The sequence below is a fragment of the Ovis canadensis genome, chromosome 3 (assembly GCF_042477335.2).
Source record: "Ovis canadensis isolate MfBH-ARS-UI-01 breed Bighorn chromosome 3, ARS-UI_OviCan_v2, whole genome shotgun sequence".
Taxonomy (NCBI): domain Eukaryota; kingdom Metazoa; phylum Chordata; class Mammalia; order Artiodactyla; family Bovidae; genus Ovis; species Ovis canadensis.
The window spans coordinates 176,358,741-176,385,784 of record NC_091247.1 but is presented as its reverse complement, the minus strand read 5'-3'; the positions used below and the strand labels follow the sequence as shown (position 1 = coordinate 176,385,784).

General features: G+C 40.4%; 1 protein-coding gene and 1 long non-coding RNA gene across 2 annotated transcripts in view; one reads left to right on the top strand and one right to left on the bottom strand.

Annotated features, from left to right (window-relative positions):
* Window positions 1-703: 703 nt before the first annotated feature.
* Window positions 704-27,044, top strand: part of SLC5A8 (solute carrier family 5 member 8) — a 68,504-nt gene continuing 42,163 nt past the window's right edge. The window contains exons 1-5 of the mRNA XM_069585152.1: window positions 704-1,434; window positions 8,300-8,365; window positions 10,561-10,612; window positions 20,941-21,008; window positions 22,230-22,384. Of these exons, the coding sequence (XP_069441253.1) occupies window positions 1,084-1,434; window positions 8,300-8,365; window positions 10,561-10,612; window positions 20,941-21,008; window positions 22,230-22,384 (692 nt within the window). The 5' untranslated portion in view covers window positions 704-1,083. The remainder of the gene's footprint in view (window positions 1,435-8,299; window positions 8,366-10,560; window positions 10,613-20,940; window positions 21,009-22,229; window positions 22,385-27,044) is intronic.
* LOC138437588 (uncharacterized) overlaps window positions 4,043-27,044 on the bottom strand; it is a 38,977-nt gene continuing 15,975 nt past the window's right edge. Inside the window, exon 2 of the long non-coding RNA XR_011256032.1 lies at window positions 4,043-5,027. This is a non-coding gene — a long non-coding RNA (uncharacterized lncRNA). The remainder of the gene's footprint in view (window positions 5,028-27,044) is intronic.

Here is a 27,044-nt window from a genome sequence, read left to right as displayed (position 1 = left end):
ATCTCCACCATTTTCTTGGGCAAGTGTTTTAGCCAGTTTCCTTATTTGATAAGTGGAGATGATTTCTATATGAAGGGTAATGGTAAGAATTACACTAGTTAATGTACAAAGTGCCAAGCATGTTACATGTCACACTGTAAGACTCATTAAATTGTAGGTATTATTAATCCACCTGCCAGTGCAGGAGACACAAGAAACGTGAGTTCAATTCCTGGTTCAAGACGATCCCCCGGAGTAGGAATTGGCAACCCACTCCAGTCTTCTTGCCTGGAAAATTCCATGGACAGAGGAGTCTGTCCTGCAATAGTCCATGGAACTGCAAAGAGTCGGACACCACTGAGCAACTGAGCATACACATGTACACACACACATATATATTACAGCGACTATCATTACTAGGAGAAACTGCTAGGGATGAAAATTGTTCATTGAATAAAAACACAGGCAACCAATAGCACAGATTTGTTCCTCTCCTTCATAGCTGCTTACCTCTCTAAGAACTGGGGCCTCAGCTCACTGCGCTGTCACAGAAATCACCCATCAATTTATCAAATAAATCAGCCTAAAAACTCCAGCTGTACCTTCCCGTAAGGACCCGGTCTGTTGAGCCGGAAAGCTTAAAGGCGTGACAGTTACCCTTCGACCCACACTCCGCGATCGGTCACCTGCTCATTTAAATAGTGCGTCCCCTCGGGTGCCACTTGATAAAAATTTCGCTGAGCGCTCCTTGAAGGTTCTCCAGAGGCGGCTGGAAGCTCCAGTTCTCACCTGCCCGGGTGTCCGCGGCGCAGGGCGAGCCACCTTGGTCTGGAGCCCAGTGAGAGCTCAGCGCCGCGTGGGTGGGGTGTCCCAGAAATCTCGTTTCGGAGGGTTCTGCTGGCTGCCGTGGGCGCAGAGGCCGAGCTGGGCGCTGGGGGGCGGACGGACAGACACCTGCCAGACGCCTCTCATCCCCGCAGGGCGCCACACCCGCTGCGTGCGACTGGGGAATAAGTGAGTGCCCGGCACGCAGAAAAGCTCCGGCTCGGGCTGCGCGCCGCGGGGCCGCCAGTTTGCGCGCAGGACCCCGGCGACCGCGCGGCCATGGGCGCACCGCGGGACCTCGGCGCCTTCGTGGTGTGGGACTACGTAGTGTTCGCTGGGATGCTGCTCATCTCGGCCGTCATCGGCATCTACTACGCCTTCGCGGGCGGCGGCCAGCAGACTTCCAAGGACTTCTTGATGGGCGGCCGCAGGATGACCGCCGTGCCCGTGGCGTTGTCCCTCACCGCAAGCTTCATGTCGGCCGTCACCGTCCTGGGCACCCCGTCGGAGGTCTACCGTTTTGGAGCCATATTCAGCATCTTTGCCATCACCTACTTCCTCGTGGTGGTCCTCAGTGCGGAGGTCTTCCTCCCCGTGTTCTACAAACTGGGCATTACCAGCACCTACGAGGTAAAGGGTGAGGGGGTCACGGGGAGAGGTGATGAGGGGAGAGGAGGACTTTTCAGACTCCTGGAGGAGTTTTCCTGGGGGCAGACTAACCACCACGTCGAAATCTCTCCCCGTTCACATCCATCACTTCTGCTGCCTTCCCCTTTCCGGAAGAGGTGTTCTGTAAAGGAGGGGAAAAAAAATCTTAGGACTTAACTTTCATGAGCTTGAAGGAAAAGAGAGGCTTCTGAAGTAAACGGAGTTATTTTCGGCTAGTGTTCACTGAGGTGATTTCTGCTTTAACATATTTGATTCCAAGTCAAGGGGGAAAGATTTTTAAGCTTATCCTGGGAGAGGGTACGTTTTTCAAGTCTCAGCTCCCCCTCCTTGAAGTAAATCCCCTTATTCCAGGTCCTCGGACTTCATTTACTTTTCCAGGATAGCAGGAAAGTGTGTGTACTCTCCCCTGCCTTCAGCCCAGGGGCAGGCACCCAAATGGTTGAGATTCTAAATTTCTTGTCCCAGCACCTGCATTTGAGACGGGATTCTCCACTTACTCACAGGAGAACCTGTACTGACATTTAACCAATTGTGCCTCTTTCTTAATCTCAAAATGGAAATAATTATACCACCTACCTCATCTGGTTGTTGGGAGGATTAGAGGAGATGATGCAAGGACAGCGTTTAGAATAGTGTCTGGCACAGGGTAAGTGCTGAATAAATGTTGACCCTAAATATTGGGGTGATGATGGTAGAGGTGGTTCCACTGGGATCACTAGGAAAATTTGGCCACAAGGTTCCTCATCAGCTCTGCCTTCTCCATCTGTGGAAAGATGATTCAGGAAACTGGCTTTCCAATTGCACAGGTCCACTGATTGATTGTAGATTCTCTTAAGCTGTCTGCCAGAAAGGGCTTTGCAAGGTAGTGTGAATGTTTGGTTTAGTTTAAAGAGCTGTTGAATGGGAGTGTCCGGGGAGAATAAAAGTTCAGGGCAGGGGTCGGGCCTAGTTCCCTGAGCTCCATGGGAGAAGTGTTTGATTCCAGAGGATGCTGAGCCTCTCAGCAGCCACCTTGTCCTTGAGTTTACGGAATGTTTGCCCTGATCCAGCCACTCAGTGAGGCTGCTTCGACTGGTGCTGGGGAAGGGCCTTAATGGCACAACAAGTGTTGGTGACAAACTGCCTGGGCTCCAGTGATGTCATTCAGGGCGAGGTGCCCCTGGGGTGGTGTTGCCTTCTTTGCACTCTGGTCATTGTATTTGAGAGTGTTTAGTCATCACCCCAGAAGTGAGCAGGATACAGTTTGTTTTGCTCAAAAGTGACAAACTGATTGCCCCAGGCCAAACTCAGTCTTAAGTCTTTTTGGTTGTTGCTGATCCTTAGAATGCCTTGAAAAAAGTGAAGTGAAGTGAAGCTTGCTCAGTTATGTCTGACTCTTTGCTACCACATGGGCTATACAGGCCATGGAATTCTCCAGGCCAGAATACTGGAGTGGGTAGCCTTTCCCTTCTCCAGGGGATCTTCCCAACCCAGGGATTGAACCCAGGTCTCCCACATTGCAGGTGGATTCTTTACCAGCTGAGCCACAAGGGGGAAGTTAATTTAGCATTTAATGATGATGATGAGAAGTCAAGCAAAATTCCAGATTCTGGCTTCTTTTGAAACTTAAAAGACTAGTGACTCAGGGCTCACATTCCCTGTGGTGACAGGAACTTCAGTTTATAGCCACTGCTCTAATTCGCAATTAATTTCTGTATTGAGGCCTCTTCGCTATATCTGCATGGTTACTTTCTTATGATAGAAAAATCTATCTGCATTTAAGTCTTTATCAAACATGCAAAAGAGAAGATAGAAAGGTGTGAGGGAGTTCTTGTTTGGAGGGGGATGTCAGAGAACATATTTCTTAGTGGATATGAGGAATATTTCAAGCTGGTTAATATATGAATGCCTGGTTGATTGACTTATGTACTTTACCTGATGAGATCTTCAGGCATTTTGAGTCTGTGAGCTCTGATCTGTAGTTAAACAACTCCAAAACCCAGAAGGGGTTTGAAGAACCTGGCATGAGGATTTCAGTCACCATAGATGACTGCTCCTCTCATAGTCACTGACCCGTACCTCTCCAGGGCAGCAACATTAACTCAACCAGAAACACATTTCCCACACATCCGCAGTGGTGGAGGCTAAGTTAGCAAGGCTCCAGCTAGAAATGGTAAAAAGCTAACATTTGCCAAATGCTCAGTACAGGCTGGGTACTGGGCTGCCTGTTTTACATACGTTTTCTGTCTCAATACTCAAAATAATCCTTATATTGTGACAGCCTCATTTTGTAAACAAAGAGAACTGGAGTAAACTAAGTTACACAAAAGAGCCTGAAACAAAGTGGGTTCATGCTGAGAGGCTCTGCAGTGGTGCACTGCTGGCTGCCTCTGAAGGCTCCTGTGAGTGTTACAACCCCAAGCGGAGCTTAGAAGGGCTAAGGCGAAAGGGATGTGGTGTAGGACACAAGGGCCTGTGGGCACACAGGGGGTGTCCATGACTAGTGGATGCCAGGCCGCTGGGGACAGAGAAGTTAGGTTTCGTGCTATGTCCCTGCAGTTGGTCATGGAAAACTCTTTCGTGTGGTGTATTTTGTTTGTTTTATGCTGACAGCTGGAGTCAACTATGCAGAATAAGAGGTCCAGCATTGAGAACCCTGGCATTCTTATACAAGTATAAAATTTCTCCCTAGCTTCCATTCGTTAGCTATGATGCAATACAGTGGGGCTTCCCTGGTGGCTTAGATGGAAAAGAATAGCCTGCAATGCACGAGACCCGGGTTCCATCCCTGGGTCAGGAAGATGCCCTGGAGAAGGGAATGGCAGCCAACTCCAGTATTCTTGCCTAAAGAATTCCATGGACAGAGTTGCCTGGTGGGCTACAGTCCATGGGATTGCAAAGAGTTGGACACAACTGAGCGACTAACACACACACACACACACACAGAATACAACAGGCTGTTTAGAAACATTTGTGATGTCTATCACTGCTTTCAGGGTATAGTCCTGAGAGGTGTTTAACAACTTCCAGACCCATAGAAAAAAATATCGTGCAGGAGCCCAACTGCATTCCCCATTTCTTTAGGATCTTTCTGGATTCAACAAAATCTAAGTGTTTAAACTACATTGCCCTTACTCTCTCTCTCTCTTTTTTAAAAACAAAATTCAATAGGAATCTTAGTGTCCCTAAATCATTCCAAGTACCAAGAACCATGAGAGATCTTGACTGACAATAGGTGATATCAAACCAAACTTGGGTCCACTTGCCCATACACAGGAACGCCGATTTACTGACTCTGGGTTGTGATGAAAGAAACTACAGCTTTTATTATTAGTCTGGGGCAGCTGATTATCAAAAACTCAGACTCCCTGATGGGTTTTAGGGAAGCATTTTTAAAGGCAAGGTGAGGAAGGGGAGTTGCCAACTATGTGATAAACTTCGGCACAATAGTCTGATAGGTTTATAGTGAGGTAACCAGGCAGTGTTACAGGGGTAAACATTATCAGTCCTCAGGCTCCAGTGGTTCTGGGGGCATCAGTTAATTAGCTTCTTCCATTTGGTGGAGGTTTTAGCATCTGTAAAGCAATTGGGAAAATGCACATCAGATACTGTTATCTTGGTACTTCCGGAAGGAACTAAAGGTTCTGTGAGTGCTATATGGCTGATTTACTGTTTAAATTGTTACCAGTTCTTCTGGCCCAACTGCTAGTTTTGTCACTATGTATTCAACAGCTTTTCAATCATTAATTGTTGGGCCAGACTTTTGTAACTCAGGGAGGCCTGGGAGTCTACAGCTTTTCAATAAACAAGAGGCAGTGTGAGGACATGGGGGCAGGAATCTGTCCTGGGAAGGTCCCATAGGGTCCTGCTTGGTTACACAGATGCCTCCTGTTACTCTGTAGTTTTGTCAAGAAATCCTAGAGCTACTCTCTGAGCCTACAAATCAGTGACTTGGTCTTTAAGTATTTCTTTAGCAGCCCAGTAGCTGAGGTGGACAAAGAATGTCTCTGCCATTGCAGTAAACAAAGAATATTGTGGCCACAAAGCCATCAGCCACTGCAGCTGCTATCCATGGTGCACCGTGAGAGAGTGGAGATAAATAGGATCCTGGCCCGAAATAGCTAAGATGTATATGAAGGAAGGATTTCAGGAAGCTCAGACTCTTGCATCTTTCCATACACAGAAAAGGGCTAAAATCATTAACTTGAGATATCTGCTTTTTTGTGATTAGCAATAATCTTTTGATGTTAACTACATATTCTTCCCTTGCCCCTAGTAAATACTCCTCTATATCCTGGCTCCTCCCTTAACTCTTTGGAACAGTTCCTCAGAGCTATCTGAGAGGCTGCCATCCTGGGCTATAGACAAGACATGCAGCAAATACATTATAAATGTTATCCATAATTATGAAGCAAAAATATCTAGTGTCTTTTCCTCTGATATTTACCTAATATCAGTTTTTCTTTCCTTCTTTTTTCTTCTGTATTTGAAAAGACTACTGTTAGCTTTAAAATTCTCTGTATATTATAGTAACACTATTCAAGTTAAAGAATGTCTTGGACCCCAGCTTCCTCCCTCATAGCTCAGTGAGTAAAGAATCTGCTTGCAGTGCAAGTGACCTGGGTTTAATGCCCAGGTTGGGAATATCACCTGGAGAGGAAATGGCAACCCACTCCAGTATTCTTGCCTGGAGAATCCCATGGACAGAGGAGCCTGGCGGGCTAAGTCCTTGGGGTCACAAGAGTTGGACACGACTTAGTGACTAAACCAGGTACCCCAGCTTCCTTCCAGCTCTAAAGTCCTGGGATTCTAACTCTGTGACACATTATTATATATAACATAGGAGATAGGCACACTACTGACCTACCTCAGAGATATGGCAGGTTTGGTTCCAGACCACCACGATAAAGTGAATATTGTAGTAAAGCTAGTTGCATGTTTTTTTCTTTCTCAGTGCACATAAAAGTTGTGTTCACACTATGCCTTGGGCTCTTCCCTGGCGGCTCAGATGGTAAAGCGTCTGCCTACAATGTGGGAGACCTGGGTTCGATCCCTGGGTTGGGAAGATCTCCTGGAGAAGGAAATGGCAACCCACTCCAGTACTCTTGCCTGGAAAATCCTATGGAAAGAGGAGCCTGGTAGGCTACCGTCCATGGGGTCACAAAGAGTCGGACACGACTGAGTGACTTCACTCGCTCACTTAGTCTATTGAGCGTACAATAGCTCTTTGTCTAAAAAACAATGTACATACCATAATTAAAAAATACATGATTGCTAAAAAATGCTAACTGCCTTCTGAGCCTTCAGTGAGTTGTAAGCGTTTGCAATAGCAACATCAAAGATCACTGTAACAAACATAACAATAATGAAAAAGCTTGAAATATTGGGAGAATTACCAAAGTGTGAAACAGAGACATGAAGTCCTGTTGGAAAAATGATACCAATAGACTTGCTTCTTGGAAGGTTGCCAGAAATTTTCCATTTGTAAAAAATGCAGTGTCTGTGAAGAACAATAAAAAGAAGTGCTATAAAACGAGGTATGCCTCTATATTATAAGCTATTGCAGATGTCAAGGTTGGCTCTGAATAGAAAAATGGACTTAGGCACTGGGATGACCCGGAGAGATGGTATGGGGAGGGAGGTGGGAGGAGGGTTCAGGATGCGGAACATGTGTACGGCTCTGGCAGATTCATGTTGATGTGTGGCAGAACCAATACAATATTGTAAAGTAAATAGCCTCCAATTAAAATAAATAAATTTTAATTAAAAAAATTTTTATTGTAAGGATATGGGCATAGCTCACAGAACAGGAGGAAAGGCTGAGCAAACAGACTATGAAAAGGAACAGAAGCCAGGGCAGCCTCTTCAGGCCACGCTGTCAGGATCAGTCTGCTTTCTGCTTCAGTCATTTTCTGTCTTTATATCTTGCCTCTAAGAGTCACCTGTTGAGAAGAGAAACTGACTGGCTGAACATAGGTCATGTGACTGCCTTTTAGCCCAGGCAAGGCACCTTGATTGACAGTTCTGCCACAGTTGCCTAAAGTGGGAAAGGGTTGATTCCTTAAGTGTATCAAGGGAAATTTATTGGGTAGGTGCCAAGAGAAAGGGGAGGACCACACTTTGTTTATTCTAAAAATGCAGAAAATAATTGCATTGGTATGACATTCTGCAAAAGGCAAAACTTGTAGGGATGGAGACTGGATCAGTGATTGCCAAGGTTTAGGGATGCAAAGAGGATTTGACTACAAAGGAGCAACATGAAGGACTTTTCTGGGGGTGATGAAACTGTTCTGTGTTAAAACCATTGAACTGCGACTTAACCTAGCAGTCGAGTGGTTAAGATTCTGCATGCCCAGTGTAGGGGACACAGGTTGCATCCCTGATCGGGGATCTAAGATCCCACATTGCCACACAGCGTGGCCAAAAGCAGACAAACAAGCAAACAAAAAAATTTTGAACTGTACTCTAAAACAAGGGTCAGTTTTGCTATATGTAACTTAAAATACTAAGTTAAATAATTTGTACACCTATGGCTGTACATATGTACACCGGTAACATATGTACACCTATGGCTGATTCGTGTTGAAATTTGACAGAAAACAACAAAATTATGTAAAGCAATTATCCTTCAATTAAAAAATAAATAATTTTAAAGATAAAATATTAATTTAAATAACAACATTTAAATAATTTAAATTAAACTATTAATAGTGAAATAGAAATGCAGGATAAAAATTAGCTATGAAGTTTCTTTTAAGTTTTAGCTCTTTTACTTCTCAAGCTGCTGGTTTTTAAAAAATGTCCAGAAGTTTTATATATTAACCATTTTTCCTTTTTTTGGAAACAGTATTTAGAACTTCGATTTAACAAATGTGTTCGTCTCTGTGGAACAGTCCTCTTCATTGTTCAAACAGTAAGTAGCCATCAGTTCATTTATTTTATCTTCTTTTCATCTACAGTGTTTTTTAAACAAGGCACCTGGGTCAAGAGTCTTTGATAAATATGTGAAAGAAAAGAGGTTGAACATAGGAGGGAACACAAAAGGAAAAACACCTGTCACCACATAGCATTAATCCTTAAGATCATTAAACCTTGTCTCAGCAAATGCATTATTTCCTGAGAAAACAGTGAATTAAGTGAACACTGAATATTATATTGAACAAGCAACAGTTATGGTTAGGAAAATATGCTTTTTCCTCTTATGTCTCCCTCTGTCCCTACCAAAGTGACAGTAAGGGCATGGCTTAGATGACAAAGATATTTGAAGGAACTGTACTAGCTGATAGTAGGAATTATAATAAAGGGAAAAGAAGTTGTATATTTCATAGTATTTTTACAGTGTGTTAAGTAATAGATTTAGTAGAAAATATTAGCTGACATAGGAAGAAAAAATTTGAAAATAATTTTCTTTGAAAGCATACTTTAAAAAAATGAATCAATGCACTCTTTCAGAGATTGAACTGTAAAACCGAATTGATATACTCACTGAGTATAAAGCAACAACATCATGCACTCAGGAGGAGTTTTTAAAGCCAAGTGCACAATCCAATGGGCTTCCCAGGTTGCTCAGTGGTAGAGTCTGCCTGCCAAGCATGAGACTCAGGTTCAGTCCCTGAGTTGGGAAGATTCCCTGGGGAAGGAAATGGCAGCACACTCCAGTATTCTTGCCTAGGAAATCCCATGGACAGAGGAGCCTGGTGGGCTACAGTCCACGGGGTCACAAAAAAACCAACAAACCCCCTCACAATCCAATACTTCAAAAATATGCAAGTATAGATTTACTGATTGGCGCAAATGGAAATCAAAGATTTGCCAAGTCATCAGTGACAGAGATTGCTTCCCACACATCATCTTGTCACGATCATTGTCACATAATTTAGACCTATCTCCCTTTTGGCAGCTAAGTCTTTCATGAATGAGTTTGATAATGGAGGTCGAGGAAGGAGTTTTCAATCTCATCCCTATTTATAATTCCATTTCTCCAGTCAAAAGCTACCCAAGCTTTTGCGACAGCAAGACAGAGTGCCTTTGTAAATTATTTAACTTAGCTTCATTTTATATCTTTGCTAGCTATGTAGCTTAAATTGTATTTGCCCTTAACACTTGGAGTATGAAAGAAAAGAGCCCTCTGGGGTCTGGTAGAGATTCTGACCCAGAGCTGAGGCTAGTAGCTTGCATTCCACCATGGAGTTCAGTCCCTCTTTGGATCATCATTAGAAGTGCCGACAGAAATGTAAGAGAGGGGACAAATGTTAAGAAGATGGCTGGGTCACATTTTCAAATCTTTAACTTGGACAATATAATGACTGGAAAGCTAGTGCATTCCTGCAAAGGGAGGGGAGCTTTAGCATCCACTGTTTGAAGGACTTACTTCTGTAGACCTACTCATGCAATTTAATCAAACATTCAAATACTGAATAATATGGTTTTTTCATAGTATGTTTTATAGCATAATCATAGAATTAGCCTTTATGTATTTGAAAGATCAGATGCAATGAAAATGATATTTTGAGAAAGAGAACATATTTATCTTACTGTAGTACCCCAGATTAACAGATATTTGTTAAGTATATGAATGAAAAATAATAATATTAAAAAGGTAGAGTAGAACTTTTGTTGGCCCTCAGGAAATTTTAGGGCAAATTTACACTTTTGTTTAATTAGTGGTCATGCCAACTTTTGCAAACAAGTTTCCAAAATGTTCACTGCTTTACCACTTACATCTTTAGTGATTGACAAAAGTTTGAAAGCATATGAGCGAGCATCGCCCTTTCACATCTGTGCCCTTTCTTTCTTCCAAATTGTCCCAGATCTAGGAAAGTTGGTTTCAGAGTTGAACTGATGGATTAGTGGCTATCTGCACTAAGCACTGCATGAAAAGTCCACATTTTTACATAAAATTGGTCATAAAAGGTTTTCGTAACCTATGACCATACCCCAAATAGAAAAGGAGAGTCAACTTCACTTAAATAACGTTTTCAAGTTGCAAACGAATTTTGTTAAAGTATATTAAAACTATGTTTTTTAATTCTTAAGTAAATTTATGGAAAAATATCAATATTTCATTTTGTAATTCATACTATTTATTCATTTTCTTTTTTCCTCTAGATTCTGTATACTGGAATTGTTATTTATGCCCCTGCCCTGGCTTTGAATCAAGGTACGTTTTGGAGTTAATATGTCACTCACACTTGGAGGTTCACTTTTAACAGACTTTATTTTCTCTTTGGGGAGATGGGGAGGTGGAGGAATGCTTCCAGTAGCCTGCATCAGCTTGAAGCAGATCTGGTGGGTTCAGTGTCTACACTAGCAGCTTCTCTGGGTTCCCGAATCATAGCTCAGAAAGGTCTGTAAATTAGTAGAAGGTTAGAACACTGAGGGCTTCCCTGGTGACTGAGTGATAAAGAACATGCCTGCCAATGCAGGAGATAAGGGTTCAATCCCTGGGTCAGAAAGATCCCCTGGAGAAGGAAATGGCAACTGACTTCAGTATTCTTGCTGGGAGAATCCCATGGACAGAGGAGCCTGGCAGGCTACCATCCATGGGGTTGCAAGCGTCAGACATGACTTAGTGACTAAACAACTACAACAGGCTTCACTGGGCTGTGTTTCTCTGGGATGTGCCAACCAGCCATTCTCCACTCCTTCAGAATGAACGCCCCCTGTAGTCTAAATCATGAATGGACTGCACTTGCTGCCTTTGTTTTTGTAACCTGGAGCCCATCTCCAACAGTTCAGTTCAGTTCGGTTCAGTCGCTCAGTTGTGTCCGACTCTTTGTAACCCCATGGACTGCAGCACACCAGGCCTCCCTGTTCATCACCAACTCCCGGAGTTTACTTAAACTCATGTCCATTGAATCAGTCTTCTGCTGCCATCCAACCATCTTGTCCTCTGCCGACCCCTTTTCTTCCTGCCTTCAATCGGTCCCAGCATCAGGGTCTTTTCAAATGAGTCAGTTCTTCGCATCAGGTGGCCAAACTATTGGAGTTTCAGCTTTTGCATCAGTCCTTCCAATGAATATTCAGGACTGATCTCCTTTAGGATGGACTGGTTGGATCTCCTTGCAGTCCGAGGGACTCTCAAGAGTCTTCTCCAACACCACAGTTCAAAAGCACCAATTCTTTGGTGCTCAGCTTTCTTTATAGTCCACCTCTCACATCCATATATGACTACTGGAAAAACCAGCTTTGACTAGACAGACCTTTGTTGGCAAAGTAATGTCTCTGCTTTTAATTTTGGAAAAGACGCTTACTCCTTGGAAGAAGTTATCTCCAACAGGCTTCTGCGTTATTCAGCTCAGGCTTGGTCCCATTGTGAAATTGGGCAGGAGGAGAAATTTTTTTTCTCCCCACTTTGAATGTGATCCAAAATACAAGAAAAAGAGGTCTGTGTGATTTGAAATATTAGATTGCTCCTGGTGACCAAAGGACAGATGGCTATAGTAGCCTTATAAATAAATACGTGACAATTTTATGGATCAACAAGTTACTCTCTAGATTTGGGAAGATAATAGCTGTGAAACTGGGATTGTTTATTGAGGCAAAGAAGTGAATTAGTCATACTCTCAAAAGGCTTCAGGGAAACTACATACTTTAAATTCTTATCAGTTAGAAGCAAATTTATCTCTGAAACTTCCTTCTAAAATGGACAAGTGGAGTCTGTGATGGGAAGAATGTGATGCAGTTCCTCAAATTAATATAAAATGGAAAGCCCCAAAGAAAACAAGAAAAGAAGGGAAAACTCCTTCTAACTGCAGATTCTAATTTCTTGATTTCATGATACATAGATAATAGTTGTCATCTGTATTTATAAAGCACAGCAATATCATTGCAAAGATGATATCCATTATATAATGTGATTGAATTCTGAATGTCTGGCATGTTTCTTGTAAATATTACCAACATCGTGAATGAATCACTTCATATGTAAAGAGCTGAGCTATAAACTTCATAAGTTACCTATTGGAGTTAAGTATAACTGAAATGTTGGCTTTAGAGTTTTAAAGTGCAGTTCTGGGAATAAGAAAGCCCTACTTTCAGTGCTTCAAGGACTGTTCTTATCAGTTTATTGAGCCACTCCCTGGAAGTAAATTAGGATTCGAGGCATTGCATTTTGACCACTTTAATATCAGCCATGTATTTTACCATGGGATTCCCACGTGGCCCAGTGGGTAAAGAATCGCCTGCAATGCCGAAGACACAGGAGATGCCAGTTCAATCCCTGGATCAGGAAGATCCCTTGGAGGAGGGCATGGCAACCCACTCCAGTATTCTTGCCTGGAGAATCCCACGAATAGAGGAGCCCAATGGGCTACAGTCTGTAGGGTCACAGAGCTGGACCTGACTAAAGCAACTGAGCATACATGCATTTTACTGTAACAAAGCAGTAAACACAGACAGAGAGAGAGTACTTGGTATGCAACAGATGCTCCATAGAAACATTTTTAGCTGAATTGGAACTTAACGTTCTCTACGTGAAATCTTTTTAATCTTTTTTTTTTAATTACAGAAAACTTCAATCATATGCTAAAATAGAATAGTGTACTGAACGCTAACATACCATTAACTCTACACTAATAATTATCGACTCTTGATTTATTTCACTCCCTATTTCCATCACTAGTTTATTTTGCTGAAAATCTGAGATATTTTATCATTTCATCTGAATTCCATATGTCTTTTACATACTTTTTTTCATTGAGGTATAATTGACATATAACATTTTATTAGTTGCAGGCTTACTGTAATGATTCAGTATTTGTATATTACAATGATCACCACAATAGGTCTAGTTAACATACATCATCATGGTGGTGGTGGTTTTGTTGCTAAGTCGTGTCCAACACTTTTGCAACCCCTTGGACTGTAGCCTGCCAGGCAACAGTCTCCAGTATTCTTGCCTGGGAATTCCCATGGGCAGAGGGCTGCCATTTCTTTCTCTAGGGAGTCTTCCTGACCCAGAGATCAAACCCAGGTGTCCTGCATTGGCAGGCAGATTCTTTACTGCTGAGCCACCAGGGAAGCCCTGTTAAATGCAATACATGAATTGGATATAATGTGCAAATATCCACAATTCCTAAATGTGGGAGGGTGGATTTTAAGGGACGTTATAGGATTGTACTTGCTTCCCTGGCGGCTCAGATGGCAAAGGATCCACCTGCAAAGCAGGAGACCTGGGTTTGATCTCTGGGTTCCATCCTAGAGTGGGAAATGGCAACCTATGCCAGTATTCTTGCTTGGAGAATTCCATGGACTGAGAAACCTGGCAGGCTACAGTCCATGGAGTCACAAAGAGTCAGACACCCCTGAGTGACTAACACTTTCACTTTTTTCAGCTATAATGTGTACTCTTCAGAATAAAGACTGAGTTTGGTATAGAGGCACCTGTAAAAGATCCAAGGTAATGAAACAAAGGACACTGAACAGATTAATGGTTCAACCCTTCATAATTATGAGATTAATGCTTCCTTTTCAGATACTAAGCTCACCAAGTTACCTTTTGATCAGAATTTGGCTTCCCACATTGACATGCTAATCAATAGGAAATTATGTGATCATGAACTAACAATTACAACAAGTCTGCTTATGACCCCTATTTCTCATTGTATATTAGTAAACTTTAATGCTGTTTTATAGCAATGCTTATAGTTTACCAGTCAGCATGACTTTCTCCCCTATAACCCATTCATCTTTGCATTTCTAAATCTACAAAGTGAAAAGCCAAATTCTGGGAATGTAAAGATAGCACTAAGGTATAGATACACCTGGCCAAGCAGCATCTCTCTCTCTCTTTTTAAAATATTCAAATACCATTAACGCATAGGATTGAGATTCAAGAAGGATTTTTTAAAATTCATGGCAGTTGTTGTTCTTCAGTAGCTAAATCATGTTCAGTTCTTTACAACCCTATGGACTGCAATACACCAGGCTTCCCTGTCCTTCAATTTTTCCTGGAGTTTGCTCAAACTCATGGCCATTGAGTCAGTAATGCTACTTAACCATCGCATCCTCTGCTACCCCCTTCTCCTCCTGCCCACAGTCTTTCCCAGTATCAGGGTCTTTCCCAATCATTTCTTCATATCAGGTGGCTAAGGTATTGGAGCTTCAGCTTCAGCATCAGTCCTTCCAATAAATATTCAGGGCTGATTTCCTTTAGAGCTTGCATCACATATTCAATTATCTTTCCATTAACTTTATAAGGACCAAGTAAGTTATTTGGCTCTTCAAACTTGTTTTTTGTTTTTGTTTTTAAGAAAAAGCCTTTGACTAAATAGCTTTTATAGAATCAAGTTTTTCTCTAGGCCTGTGGAGAAAATTGTCTAAAATAAAATGACATTTCTAGCCTATAGTTTGAAGGACTGTGCTTACAAAAGAAACAAGATCATATCCAGTGACATGTTAGAGAATTTACATTCAGATATCCTGGATTTAAAAGGCGCATTGAAAATGTGATAGCAGGTAGAAACATAGCTATCAGCAAATAAAGAAATTTTTATTTAACAGTGAACACTGCTTCTGTGATAAAAGCATGAGGTAGAATAAAATTATGTAAAATATCATTACCCTTCAGATTTTCAGCTTATTTTTTATAAATGTCTAGAAAATGCATATAGTGTTAGAGATGATTTGAGATGAACAGGAAGAATTAGAAGAGAATTTTGAAAAGCTACCCTGGAGGTTATTTGGTTGATTTATTATTATCATATTTATTCCTAAAGGCCCAGTCATGATAATAGGAACTAGATTCCTACATATACAAAAGCAAAATGATCGAGAAAAAACCTACAATTCCACTTAGTTAAATATTATGACAATAGCATGAGGTCTAAATATATGTAGAAGACAATACACATCATTATGTTAACAGTGACCACATCTGAGCAGTCAATTTTCTGATGCCTCTTTCCTCACCTTGAATGTAAAATTACTTTTTGGGATATGCACTGCTCATAGTTATAAAATCTTTTTCTTATGATGAGAGCTTTTAAGATTTACTTTCTTAGCAACATTTAAAATATGCAAGACAGTATTATTAACCATGCTGTATACTGCAGTCTCATGGTTTATATATTCTGTAACTGACAGTTTGTACCAAGGTGTGTTTTTAAAATACAATTGTAACTTCCATCGTTTCTAAAACATTAACACTAATTGCTTGCTGCTGCTGCTAAGTCGCTTCAGTTGTGTCCAGCTCTGTGCGACCCCATAGATGGCAGCCCACCAGGCTCCCCCGTCCCTGGGATTCTCTAGGCAAGAATACTGGAGTGGGTTGCCATTTCCTTCTCCAAAGAATGAAAGTGAAAAGTGAAAGTGAAGTCGCTCAGTTGTGTCCGACTCTTAGTGACCCCATGGACTGCAGCCTACCAGGCTCCTCCATCCATGGGATTTTCCAGACAAGAGTACTGGAGTGGGGTGCCTATCATCAATAATGCTCAGTGATAAAGAATTCACCTGCTAATGCAGGAGACGCAGATTCGATCCCTGGGTCGGGAAGATTCCTCTGGAGAAAGAAATGACAACCCATTCCAGTATTATTGCCTGGGAAATGCTATGGACAGAGAAGCCTCATAGGCTACAGTCCACAGGGGTGCAAAAGAGTCGGACATGTCTTAATGACTAAAAAACAACAATCGCCAAGATGAGGTCAGTGTTCAGAGATCCCTGATGTTTTCTCAGTGTTTATTAGAATCAGGATTCAGATAAGTTGATATATCTGTAATTAGTTCAGTTGTTTCTTAAGGTTTTCTTTCTTGCTTTTTAAAATTGACAGCCATATTTTATTGTGACATGGTGTATATACAATAAAATGAGCAGAACCTAAACACACAGTTGGTTGACTTTTGACAATTTTGTGTACTTGTGACAACCATTTAACTCAAGATATAGAATATTTTTATCTTCATTTCCCAGAAATTTTTTGTGTTTCTTTCTAATGAGTTCCCCTCTCTATTCCAAGCAGCGAGCTTCTATTACCGTAAATTACTTTCCCTGTTAGATTTTGTATAAGTGGAATCATATTGTGACTTTTTTATATCTGGTTTCTTTTGCTCAATAAAATGTTTTTGAGGTATTCTTTCATGTTGGTACATGTATCAGTAATTCATTCCTTTTTATTGCTAGTATTTTATCATATGCATCTACCAAAATCTGTTTATCCATTCTCTTGTTGATGGATGTTGGGTTGTTCCAGTTTTAGGCTATTTTAAATGAAAGCTGCTAAGAACATTCTTGTACAGGTTTGATGAAAGCTGCTAAGAGCATTCTTATACAGGTTTTGCTTTTTGACATGTTTTCATTTTTAGTGGATGAATACCTGGAAGCAGTATAAAGTTAAATATACACCTGTTCTGATCCACATGTTCAAACCCACAGGGTAGTAACATGTACAGAATTTAAGAGAAACTACCAAATAGCTTTGCTAAGTTGTTGTATCATTCTACATGTCCATCCCACAACCTATAAGAGTTTCAGTGGTTTCATGTCCTTGCCAACATTTTGTATTTGTCTTTTTAATTATAGCCATTCTAGTTGTACCATCTATTATCTTACTGTGGTTTTATTTTGTATTTTCTTAATAACTGTTGATGTTGAGCTTACTGGCTCATAGAATAACAAAATCAATGGAAAAAAGACAAACAACCTAACGAAAAGTGGGCAAAAGACTTGACCTGTCATTTACATGGTCTATCTATCCATTACTTGGCCTATTTATCCATTTACCCAGGCCTTTTAAAATTTCTCTCAGTAATGTCTTTTCATCATTTGCAAGTATGGAAAAATACAATTGCCTTCTATATGTTGATCTTCTATCCTGAGAACTTGCTAAACATACTTACTAATTCAAGTAGACTTTTGGAAAATTCTTTGTGGTTTTCATGTTGTTTCTGAATAGAAACAAAGAATATAATCAATCTGGTTTCAGTATTGACCATCTGGTGATGTCCATGTGTAGAGTCTTCTCTTGTGTTGTTGGAAGAGGGTGTTTGCTATGACCAGTGCATTCCCTTGGCTAAACTCTGTTAGCCTTTGACCTGCTTTGTTTTGTACTTCAAGGCCAAATTTGCCTGTTACTTCAGGTATCTCTTGGCTCCCTACTTTTGCATTCCAGTCCCATATAATGAAAAGGACATCTTTTTTGGGGTGTTAATTCTAGAAGCTCTTGTAGGTTTTCGTAGAACTGTTCAACGTCAGTTTCTTCAGCATTACCGGTCAGGACACAGGCTTAGATTACTGTGATATTGAATGGTTTGCCTTGGAAACAAACAGATCATTCTGTCGTTTTGGGGATTACATCCAAATACTGCATTTTGGACTCTTTTGCTGACTATGATGGCTACTCCATTTCTTCTAAGGGATTCTTGCCCACAGTAGAGAAACAATGGAAACAGTTAGAGACTTTTTTGGGCTCCAGAATCACTACAGATGGTGACTGCAGCCATGAAATTAAAACACGCTTGCTCCTTGGATGAAAAACTCGGACCAAACTAGACAGCATATTAAAAAGCAGAGACATTACTTTGCCAACAAAGGTCTGTCTAGTCAAAGCTATGGTTTTCCAGTAGTCATGTATGGATGTGAGAGTTGGACTATAAAGAAAGCTGAGCACCAAAGAATTGATGCTGGGAAGACTGAAGGTGGGAGCAGAAGGGGATAACAGAGGATGAGATGGTTGGATGGCATCACTGATGTGATGGACATGAGTTTGAGTAGGCTCTGGGAGTTGATGATGGACAGGGAGGCCTGGTGTGCTGCAGTCCATGGGGTCACAAAGAGTAAGACTGAGAGACTGAATCCTGACTGATGAACAGAAACAGTTTTACTACTTTGTTCTCTGTCTGTATGCCTTTTACTTCTCTGTCTTCATTCACTGTTAATGTAGGAAATTATATTGATTTTTCAAATGTTAAACCAATTTTCCTTCTTGGGGTAAAATTTACTTGGTCATAATGTATTAACCTTTTAATATATTGATGAATCTGATTTGCCAGTATTTTGTAAAGGATTTTTGCAGCTTATGAGGAGTATTGGCATGAAATTTACTTTTCCTTAAATGTCTTCGTCAGGGTTTTTGTACTAATTATACTGACTGTATGGTTCAGAAAGTGTTTCTTCTTCTATTTTCTGAAAGAGGTATAAGACTGTGTATTTATTTCTTAAATGCTTGAAAAAATTCACAGTGAGGGCATCTGAGCCTGATACTTATTTTTGTAGAAAAGTTTTAGTTTATGGATACAGTTTCTGTAATAAATATAGTCATTTGGATTTTCTAGTTTTTATTCAGTCAGTTTTAGTCAACTGTCTTTTTTAGGACTTTAATTCATTTTATCTAATTTGCCAAGTCATTGGCATAAAGTTGTTTAAAATATCCTTTTGTTATCCTTTTAATGTTTACAGAATTTATAGTGATGTCCCTTCTAATTGTTCCTAATATTGATATATTTTTTGTCCTTTTTTCCTTGATGTATCTGGCTAGTCTTTTTATTGATATTTTAAATTTTTTCTAAGAACTAGTTTCTGGCTTTGTTGATTTTATGTATTTGCTTTCTATTTCATTAATTATGTTTACTGTTTCTTCTACTTAACTTTGGGCTTAAATTTTTTAGGTTTTTAAGGTAGAAACTTAGACCATTGACTTTAAATCTTTCTTATTTTCTAAAATAATATTTAAAGCTATAAATTCTATTGTAAGTACTGCTTCATTTGCATCCCCCAGGTTTTGATACCATGTAGTTTTTTTAATCATTCAGTTTAAGCTATTTTCCAATTTCTCTTATGATTTCTTTTACCCACAGGTTATTTAGAAGTATGTTACATAATTTTCAAATATTTGGTGATTTTCAAACATACCTTTTTGTTATTGGTTTCTAAATTAATGCCGGTTTGGTCAGAGAACTACTATGATTTTAATTCTTTGAAATGTATTAAGATTTGTCTTACAGCCCAGGATATGGTCTCTGTTCCTGGACATTCCATATATTTTTGTACAGAATGTTCATTGTGTTGGGGACAATGTTCTATAAATGTCAAAATTTCAGCTCGTTAATTTTCCAGGCTCTTGGTTTTATTGATTGCATTAGCATGGGGTCATTTAATGTTCCCTAGTCCTCTGTATTACTTGTGAAGTATATCTAGAACCATTCTCAGACTTTATTTAAACTTTTTGGAGACTATTTCGTAATGCAGTTTTCAACTCTTTTGAGTAAATACCAAAGGACGCAATTGCTGAATTATATTACAAGAAGATGTTTAGTTTTGTAGGAATCCACCAAACTGCCTTCTGAAATGGCTCTTGCCATTTTGCATTCTTACCTGCAATGCATGAAAGACGTATGTTGCTCCATGTCCTTGCCAGCATGTGATGTCAATGTTCCAAATTCTGACTATTCTAACAAGTGTATAGTAGTATCTCATTGTTTTAATTTGCATTTCCTTGATGACATATGATGTGGAGCATCTTTTCATATGCTTATTTGTCATCTATATATGTTTTGTGAGGTATATGTTAAGGTCTTGGTATGGTTTAGAATCAGTTTTGTTTTTTTCTTTTACTGTTGAGTTTTAAGCATTTTGTATGATATGGAGAACAATCCCTTATCAGATATCTTTTGTAAAATTTTCTTTCAAATCTGTGGGCATAGAGTTGTTATCCTTCCATTAAAAAATATAATTTGACCCACTGCTTCTTTTTTTAAAATTTGAATGAATTAATTAATGACACATTAATAGCTGCAGCTTATTACTGCAAAAAGTTGAAGTCTGAGAATGCTTCTAGATCTAGTTCACAAGAAGTACAGAGGACCGTGGAACATTAAATGACCCCATGGTGATGGAATCAGTAATGACACTTCAGTAGTTACAGCATGTGGGCTCTAGTTATAGCTCCCAGGCTCTAGAGCACAGACTCAGCAGCTGTGACACGTGGGCTTAGATGCCCCAAGGCATGTGGGATCTTCCTGGATCAGGGATCAAACCCATGTCTCCTGCACTGGCAGACAGATTCTTATCTACTGAGCCACCAGGGAAGTTTTGCCCCTCTACTTCTTAAATAAATGGTAACAAATGATACAAGCTTTTCTCTTTCTTGGTCCCATTTTAATAACATGGACAGCTTGTCTTTCAAGGACTAAAAATGTGTTCATTTGAACCATGACAACAAATATCCTATGACCCCATTCAGTCTAGGTAACCACCTCCCGATATCAAGCAGTTTCTCACCTTAATTATAATATCAATGCTTTTTCACGTATTTGATTTAGCCAATGTTGGATCCTGTATAGTGTCTGAGGATAGACTCCAGGTCTATTTAACTCATGAAATAAATTTTGAACTCTATTTGTTTTGGTGCATTTTTTGAGATTTGGGTCTAGTTTAGGGTAAGAGGGTATAGAGGAAGGTGCCCAATAAGTGATATAGCCTCCTGCTGATGATATTTTGAGAAGTACTGGTATATATTTCACAGTCAAACATGCGTTTTCTTTTCTTCTACAGTCACGGGATTTGATCTGTGGGGTGTAGTAGTGGCTACTGGTGTGGTCTGCACATTCTACTGCACTATGGTATGTCAAGAACCTTATTTCTCCTTTTACCTTATACACTTGCTTTGCAAAATTAAAAGTTTCAATCAATGCATGCTGCAGTCTGGGTTTATATTTCCTTCCCCAAATAACTTATTTTTTATAAGGAATATTCAGTCCAGGGTAAAATTTGATCCTTTGTAAAACATTGATCATAACTGATATTTTTTTCTTCATTTGAACCATGCAGTGGTCCCCAGTATCGTTTCATAATTTGCTCATATTTTTGTCATGTTATTATAGCTATGCTCACAGTATTCCCTAGCTTAGTAACCTGAGATAATTTCCCATTGCCTTTAGGCAGATGTGACAGTCAAAATATGTAAGAACCAGTATGGCATGGGCACTGATATTATCACTGATGCTGATCCTTAGCAGTGGTGCACGTCTTGTATAACCTGTGATACTCTAAGTCTTAATACTTTGGTTGCTCGATGATGTGGAAGACAAGGTCTACAAAGAGGGACTCGGTCAGGCTCTGGAGGGGTACCCTTGGGCAGTGACTAGTACAAAACAATTTTATTTTTTCACTAACTGGTATGTCCTTCTTTGTGCTAATCCACTTGCCAATACAAAAGATGTAGGAGAGGTGGGTTTGATCCCTTGGGATGGGATGATCCACTGGAGTAGGAAATGGCAACCCACTCCAGTATTCTTGCATGGCAGATCCTATGGATGGGGGAGCCTGGTGGGCGACAGTCCAGGGGATCACAAAGAATTGGATCCCCTCAGAGCATACATGCATGCCTTCTTTGTGCATACGGTTTGACTATCAGTCCTGCCTATAGGATAAAATCTATGATACTGCAATTTGACTCCAAGTTTTCTTCCTAACAATATCCCCACACCACTCCACTTTGCTCCAAAATATATATCTGGACACACTAAGCATGCCATGTATTTTGAATTCTAGGAGCCTAGCAGGCTACAGTCCACAGGGTTACAAAGAATCAGACATGACTGAGTGACTAAGCACAGGCTTTTTGCCCATGCTGTTTTCTCTGCTGGGAGAACCTTTCATTTTGGATTCCATTTATATTTGAAAGTTTGATCTAAGTACTACCTTCCTGATTATCTCCCTTGGGTGCACTTTGTGGCCAAGATTTGTGTTTTCCTTATCTTTGACCAGAAGAGTGTATAAGCGTGTAAGTGCTTAATAATGTCTGGTAGAAGCATTAATCCTAATGTACTTTTTCCTCAAAGGGTGGTCTTAAAGCAGTTATTTGGACGGATGTTTTTCAAGTTGGAATCATGGTGGCTGGCTTTACATCTGTGATTATAAAGGCTGCATTGATTCAAGGTGGAATCAGCACTATTATAAATGATGCCTCCAATGGAGGAAGATTAAACTTCTGGAAGTAAGTTGCTTTTTGGTTAAGTATTTACTTCTTGGTTAATAGAACATTCCTTTTTTTTTTTCTGTAAAAAGTCTCTTGGCTGAAATAATAAATTTACATTAGAAAACAAACTAACCATTAAGGTCATGGTACAAAAATTTGAAGCTGGCACATAAATGTGTAAGGAGTTTTCACTTTAAGGGTGGAAGCAGTCAGGTGGTATTTAGTTACTCGGTGCTGAGGATGGTGCTTCCTCCTGAGAAGGGATTGATAGCAAAAAAGTATTTTCTTCCAGAAATTAAAATCTGAGATAGGTTGAAAGGTAGGGGAAGGGAGAGAAGGGAAGATAAAGTGGAGAGGTAAGGAAAGGAAACCTTTTAAGAGAAAAGCACTGAAAGATAGTGATTCCATTTTGACAATTCTTTGTTTCAAGCAGCCTAGAGAATTGCTCTTTTAATATGGCCCTGTAAATATATAGTATATTATTATATGTGTATTTTATATGTGAATATTATTTAATGTACATTATATAATATTAAATCTTATTTCTAGAATATTGACTACAGAAGTTATGGCCAATGCCTCAGGTATCAGCATTACATAAGATATAATGTCTTCAACAACTATTCAACTTTCTTAAAGAATGCTAATGGAGAAACTAGATATTTCATCACAAATATATCATACAATTTAAAAGACTATTTGAAACACTTTATCTTTTGGATTGATAGTGTCTTCCTTATACATCATGTTCAATGTGCAGGGGGGCTCATTTTGACATGAACCAGCTAGTTTTCTTTTTAAGCAGCCTTTGTCCAAGGTAAGGAGCAGCGGCTGTCTTTGCTGGAGCAGCCGTGAAGAGATACCCCACGCCCAAGGTAAGAGAAACCCAAGTAAGATGGTAGGTGTTTCAAGAGAGCATCAGATGGCAGACACACTGAAACCATACTCACAGAAAACTAGTCAATCTAATCACACTAGGACCACAGCCTTGTCTAACTCAGTGGAACCAAGCCATGCCTGTGGGGCAACCCAAGACGGGTGGATTATGGTGGAGAGGTCTGACAGAATGTGGTCCACTGGAGAAAGGAATGGCAAGCCACTTCAGTATTCTTGCCTTGAGAACCCCATGAACAGTATGAAAATGCAAAATGATAGGATACCAAAAGAGGAACTCCCCAGGTCATTAGGTGCCCAATATGCTACTGGAGATCAGTGGAGAAATAACTCCAGAAAGAATGGAGGGATGGAGGCAAAGCAAAAACAATACCCAGTTGTGGATGTGACTGGTGATAGAAGCAAGATCCGATGCTGTAAAGAGCAATATTGCATAGGAACCTGGAATGTCAGGTCCATGAATCAAGGAAAATTGGAAGTGGTCAAACAAGAGATGGCAAGGGTGAATGTCGACATTCTAGGAATCAGCAAACTGAAATGGACTGGAATGGGTGAATTTAACTCAGATGACCATTATATCTACTACTGCGGGCACGAATCCCTCAGAAGAAATGGAGTAGTCATCATGGTTAATAAAAGAGTCCGAAATGCCATACTTGGATGCAGTTTCAAAAACGACAGAATGATCTCTGTTCATCTCCAAGGCAAACCATTCAATATCACAGTTATCCAAGTCTATGCCCCAACCAGTAACGCTGAAGAAACTGAAGTTGAACGGTTTTATGAAGACCTAAATACAAGACCTTTTAGAACTAACACCCAAAAAAAGGTGTCCTTTTCATTATAGGGGACTAGAATGCAAAAGTAGGAAGTCAAGAAACACCTGGAGTAACAGGCAAATTTGGCCTTGGAATGCAGAATGAAGCAGGGCAAAGACTAATAGAGTTTTGCCAAGAAAATGCACTGGTCATAGCAAACACCCTCTTCCAACAACACAAGAGAAGACTCTACACATGGACATCACCAGATGGTCAACACCAAAATCAGATTGATTATATTCTTTGCAGCCAAAGATGGAGAAGCTCTATACAGTCAACAAAAACAAGACCGGGAGCTGACTGTGGCTCAGATCATGAACTCCTTATTACCAAATTTAGACTCAAATTGAAGAAAGTAGGGAAAACTGCTAGACCATTCAATTATGACCTAAATCAAATCCCTTATGATTATACAGTGGAAGTGAGAAATAGATTTAAGGGCCTAGATCTGATAGACAGAGTGCCTGATGAACTATGGAATGAGGTTTGTGATTTAAGGGCCTAGATCTGATAGACAGAGTGCCTGATGAACTATGGAATGAGGTTCATGACATTGTACAGGAGACAGGGATCAAGACCATCCCCAGGGAAAAAAATAGAAAAAAGCAAAATGGCTGTCTGGGGAGGCCTTACAAATGCTGTGGAAAGAAGAGAGGTGAAAAGCAAAGGAGAAAAGGAAAGATATAAGCATCTGAATGCAGAGTTCCAAAGAATAGCAAGAAGAGATAAGAAGGCCGTCTTCAGCGATCAATGCAAAGAAATAGAGGAAAACAACAGAATGGGAAAGACTAGAAATCTCTTCAAGAAAATTAGAGATACCAAGGGAACATTTCATGCAAAGATGGGCTCGATAAAGGACAGAAATGGTATAGACCTAACAGAAGCAGAAGATATTAAGAAGAGGTGGCAAGAATACATGGAAGAACTGTACAAAAAAGGTCTTCATGACCCAGATAATCATGATGATGTGCTCACTAATCTAGAGCCAGACATCTTGGAATGTGAAGTCAAGTGGGCCTTAGAAAGCATCACTATGAACAAAGCTAGTGGAGGTGATGGAATTCCAGTTGAGCTGTTTCAAATCCTGAAAGATGATGTTATGAAAGTGCTGCACTCAATATGCCAGCAAATTTGGAAAACTCAGCAGTGGCCACAGGACTGGAAAAGGTCAGTTTTCATTCCAATTCCAAAGAAAGGCAATGCCAAAGAATGCTCAAACTACCGCACAGTTGCACTCATCTCACATGCTAGTAAAGTAATGCTCAAAATTCTCCAAGCCAGGCTTCAGCAATACGTGGACCGTGAACTCCCTGATGTTCATGGTTTTAGAAAAGGCAGAGGAAGCAGAGATCAAATTGCCAACGTCCACTGGTTCATGGAAAAAGCAAAAGAGTTCCAGAAAAACATCTATTTCTGCTTTATTGACTATGCCAAAGCCTTTGACTGTGTGGATCACAATAAACTGTGGACAATTCTGAAAGAGATGGGAAGACCAGACCACCTAACCTGCCTCTTGAGAAATCTGTATGCAGGCCAGGAAGCAACAGTTAGAACTGGACATGGAACAACAGACTGGTTCCAAATAGGAAAAGGAGTACGTCAAGGCTGTATATTGTCACCCTGCTTATTTAACTTCTATGCAGAGTACATCATGAGAAACGCTGGACTGGAAGAAACACAAGCTGGAATCAAGATTGCCGGGAGAAATATCAATAACCTCAGATATGCAGATGACACCACCCTTATGGCAGAAAGTGAAGAGGAGCTAAAAAGCCTCTTGATGAAAGTGAAAGAGGAGAGTGAACAAGTTGGCTTAAAGCTCAACATTCAGAAAATGAAGATCATGGCATCCGGTCCCATCACTTCATGGGAAATAGAGGGGGAAACAGTAGAAACAGTGTCAGACTTTATTTTTGGGGGCTCCAAAATCACTGCAGATGGTGATTGCAGCCATGAAATTAAAAGATGCTTACTCCTTGGAAGAAAAGTTATGACCAACCTAGATAGTATATTCGAAAGCAGAGACATTACTTTGCCGACTAAGGTCCGTCTAGTCAAGGCTATGGTTTTTCCTGTGGTCATGTATGGATGTGAGAGTTGGACTGTGAAGAAGGCTGAGTGCTGAAGAATTGATGCTTTTGAACTGTGGTGTTGGAGAAGACTATTGAGAGGCCTTGGACTGCAGGGAGATCCATCCAGTTGAAGGAGATCAACCCTGGGATTTTTTTGGAAGGAATGATGCTAAAGCTGAAGCTCCAGTACTTTGGCCACCTCATGCGAAGAGTTGACTCATTGGAAAAGACTCTGATGCTGGGAGGGATTGGGGGCAGGAGAAGAAGGGGACGACAGAGGATGAGATGGCTGGATGGCATCACGGACTCGATGGACGTGAGTCTGAGTGAACTCCGGGAGTTGGTGATGGACAGGGAGGCCTGGTGTGCTGCGATTCATGGGGTCACAAAGAGTCGGACACGACTGATCGACTGAACTGAACTGCAATAAGCAAGCTGAAATCACTGGCAAGAGGAAAGAAAATCACTTTACACTTGTGGCTCTCTTCTGGTTATCTGAAAGAAGGTGTTAGTTTTTGAAAATAAAGTTAGAAATTGAACAGGGTCAATGTCGTAATTTGCAAGAATGAGTTACAGTGAATCAACTCCAACAGTTCTCAATATTTTTAAGGAAAATAGAGCCTCTAGTTGGCCTAGCTTAGGCTTGATTCCATCCGTTAGCTAGGACAGAGTAGAACATTTTAATTGACCATCATTTAGACTATTCAATGGAGAGATGGTTATTTTCCCAAGGCAAATCTGGGTTGCTGTTACTAGAAGTGTTAATTTCTCAGTCATGTCCAACTCCTTGTGACTCCATGGACTGTAGCTCACCAGTCTCCTGTGTCCGTGGGATTCTCCAGGCAAAAATACTGGAGTAGGTAGAAGAGCGGGGGATAGACACCAAGAGGCAGA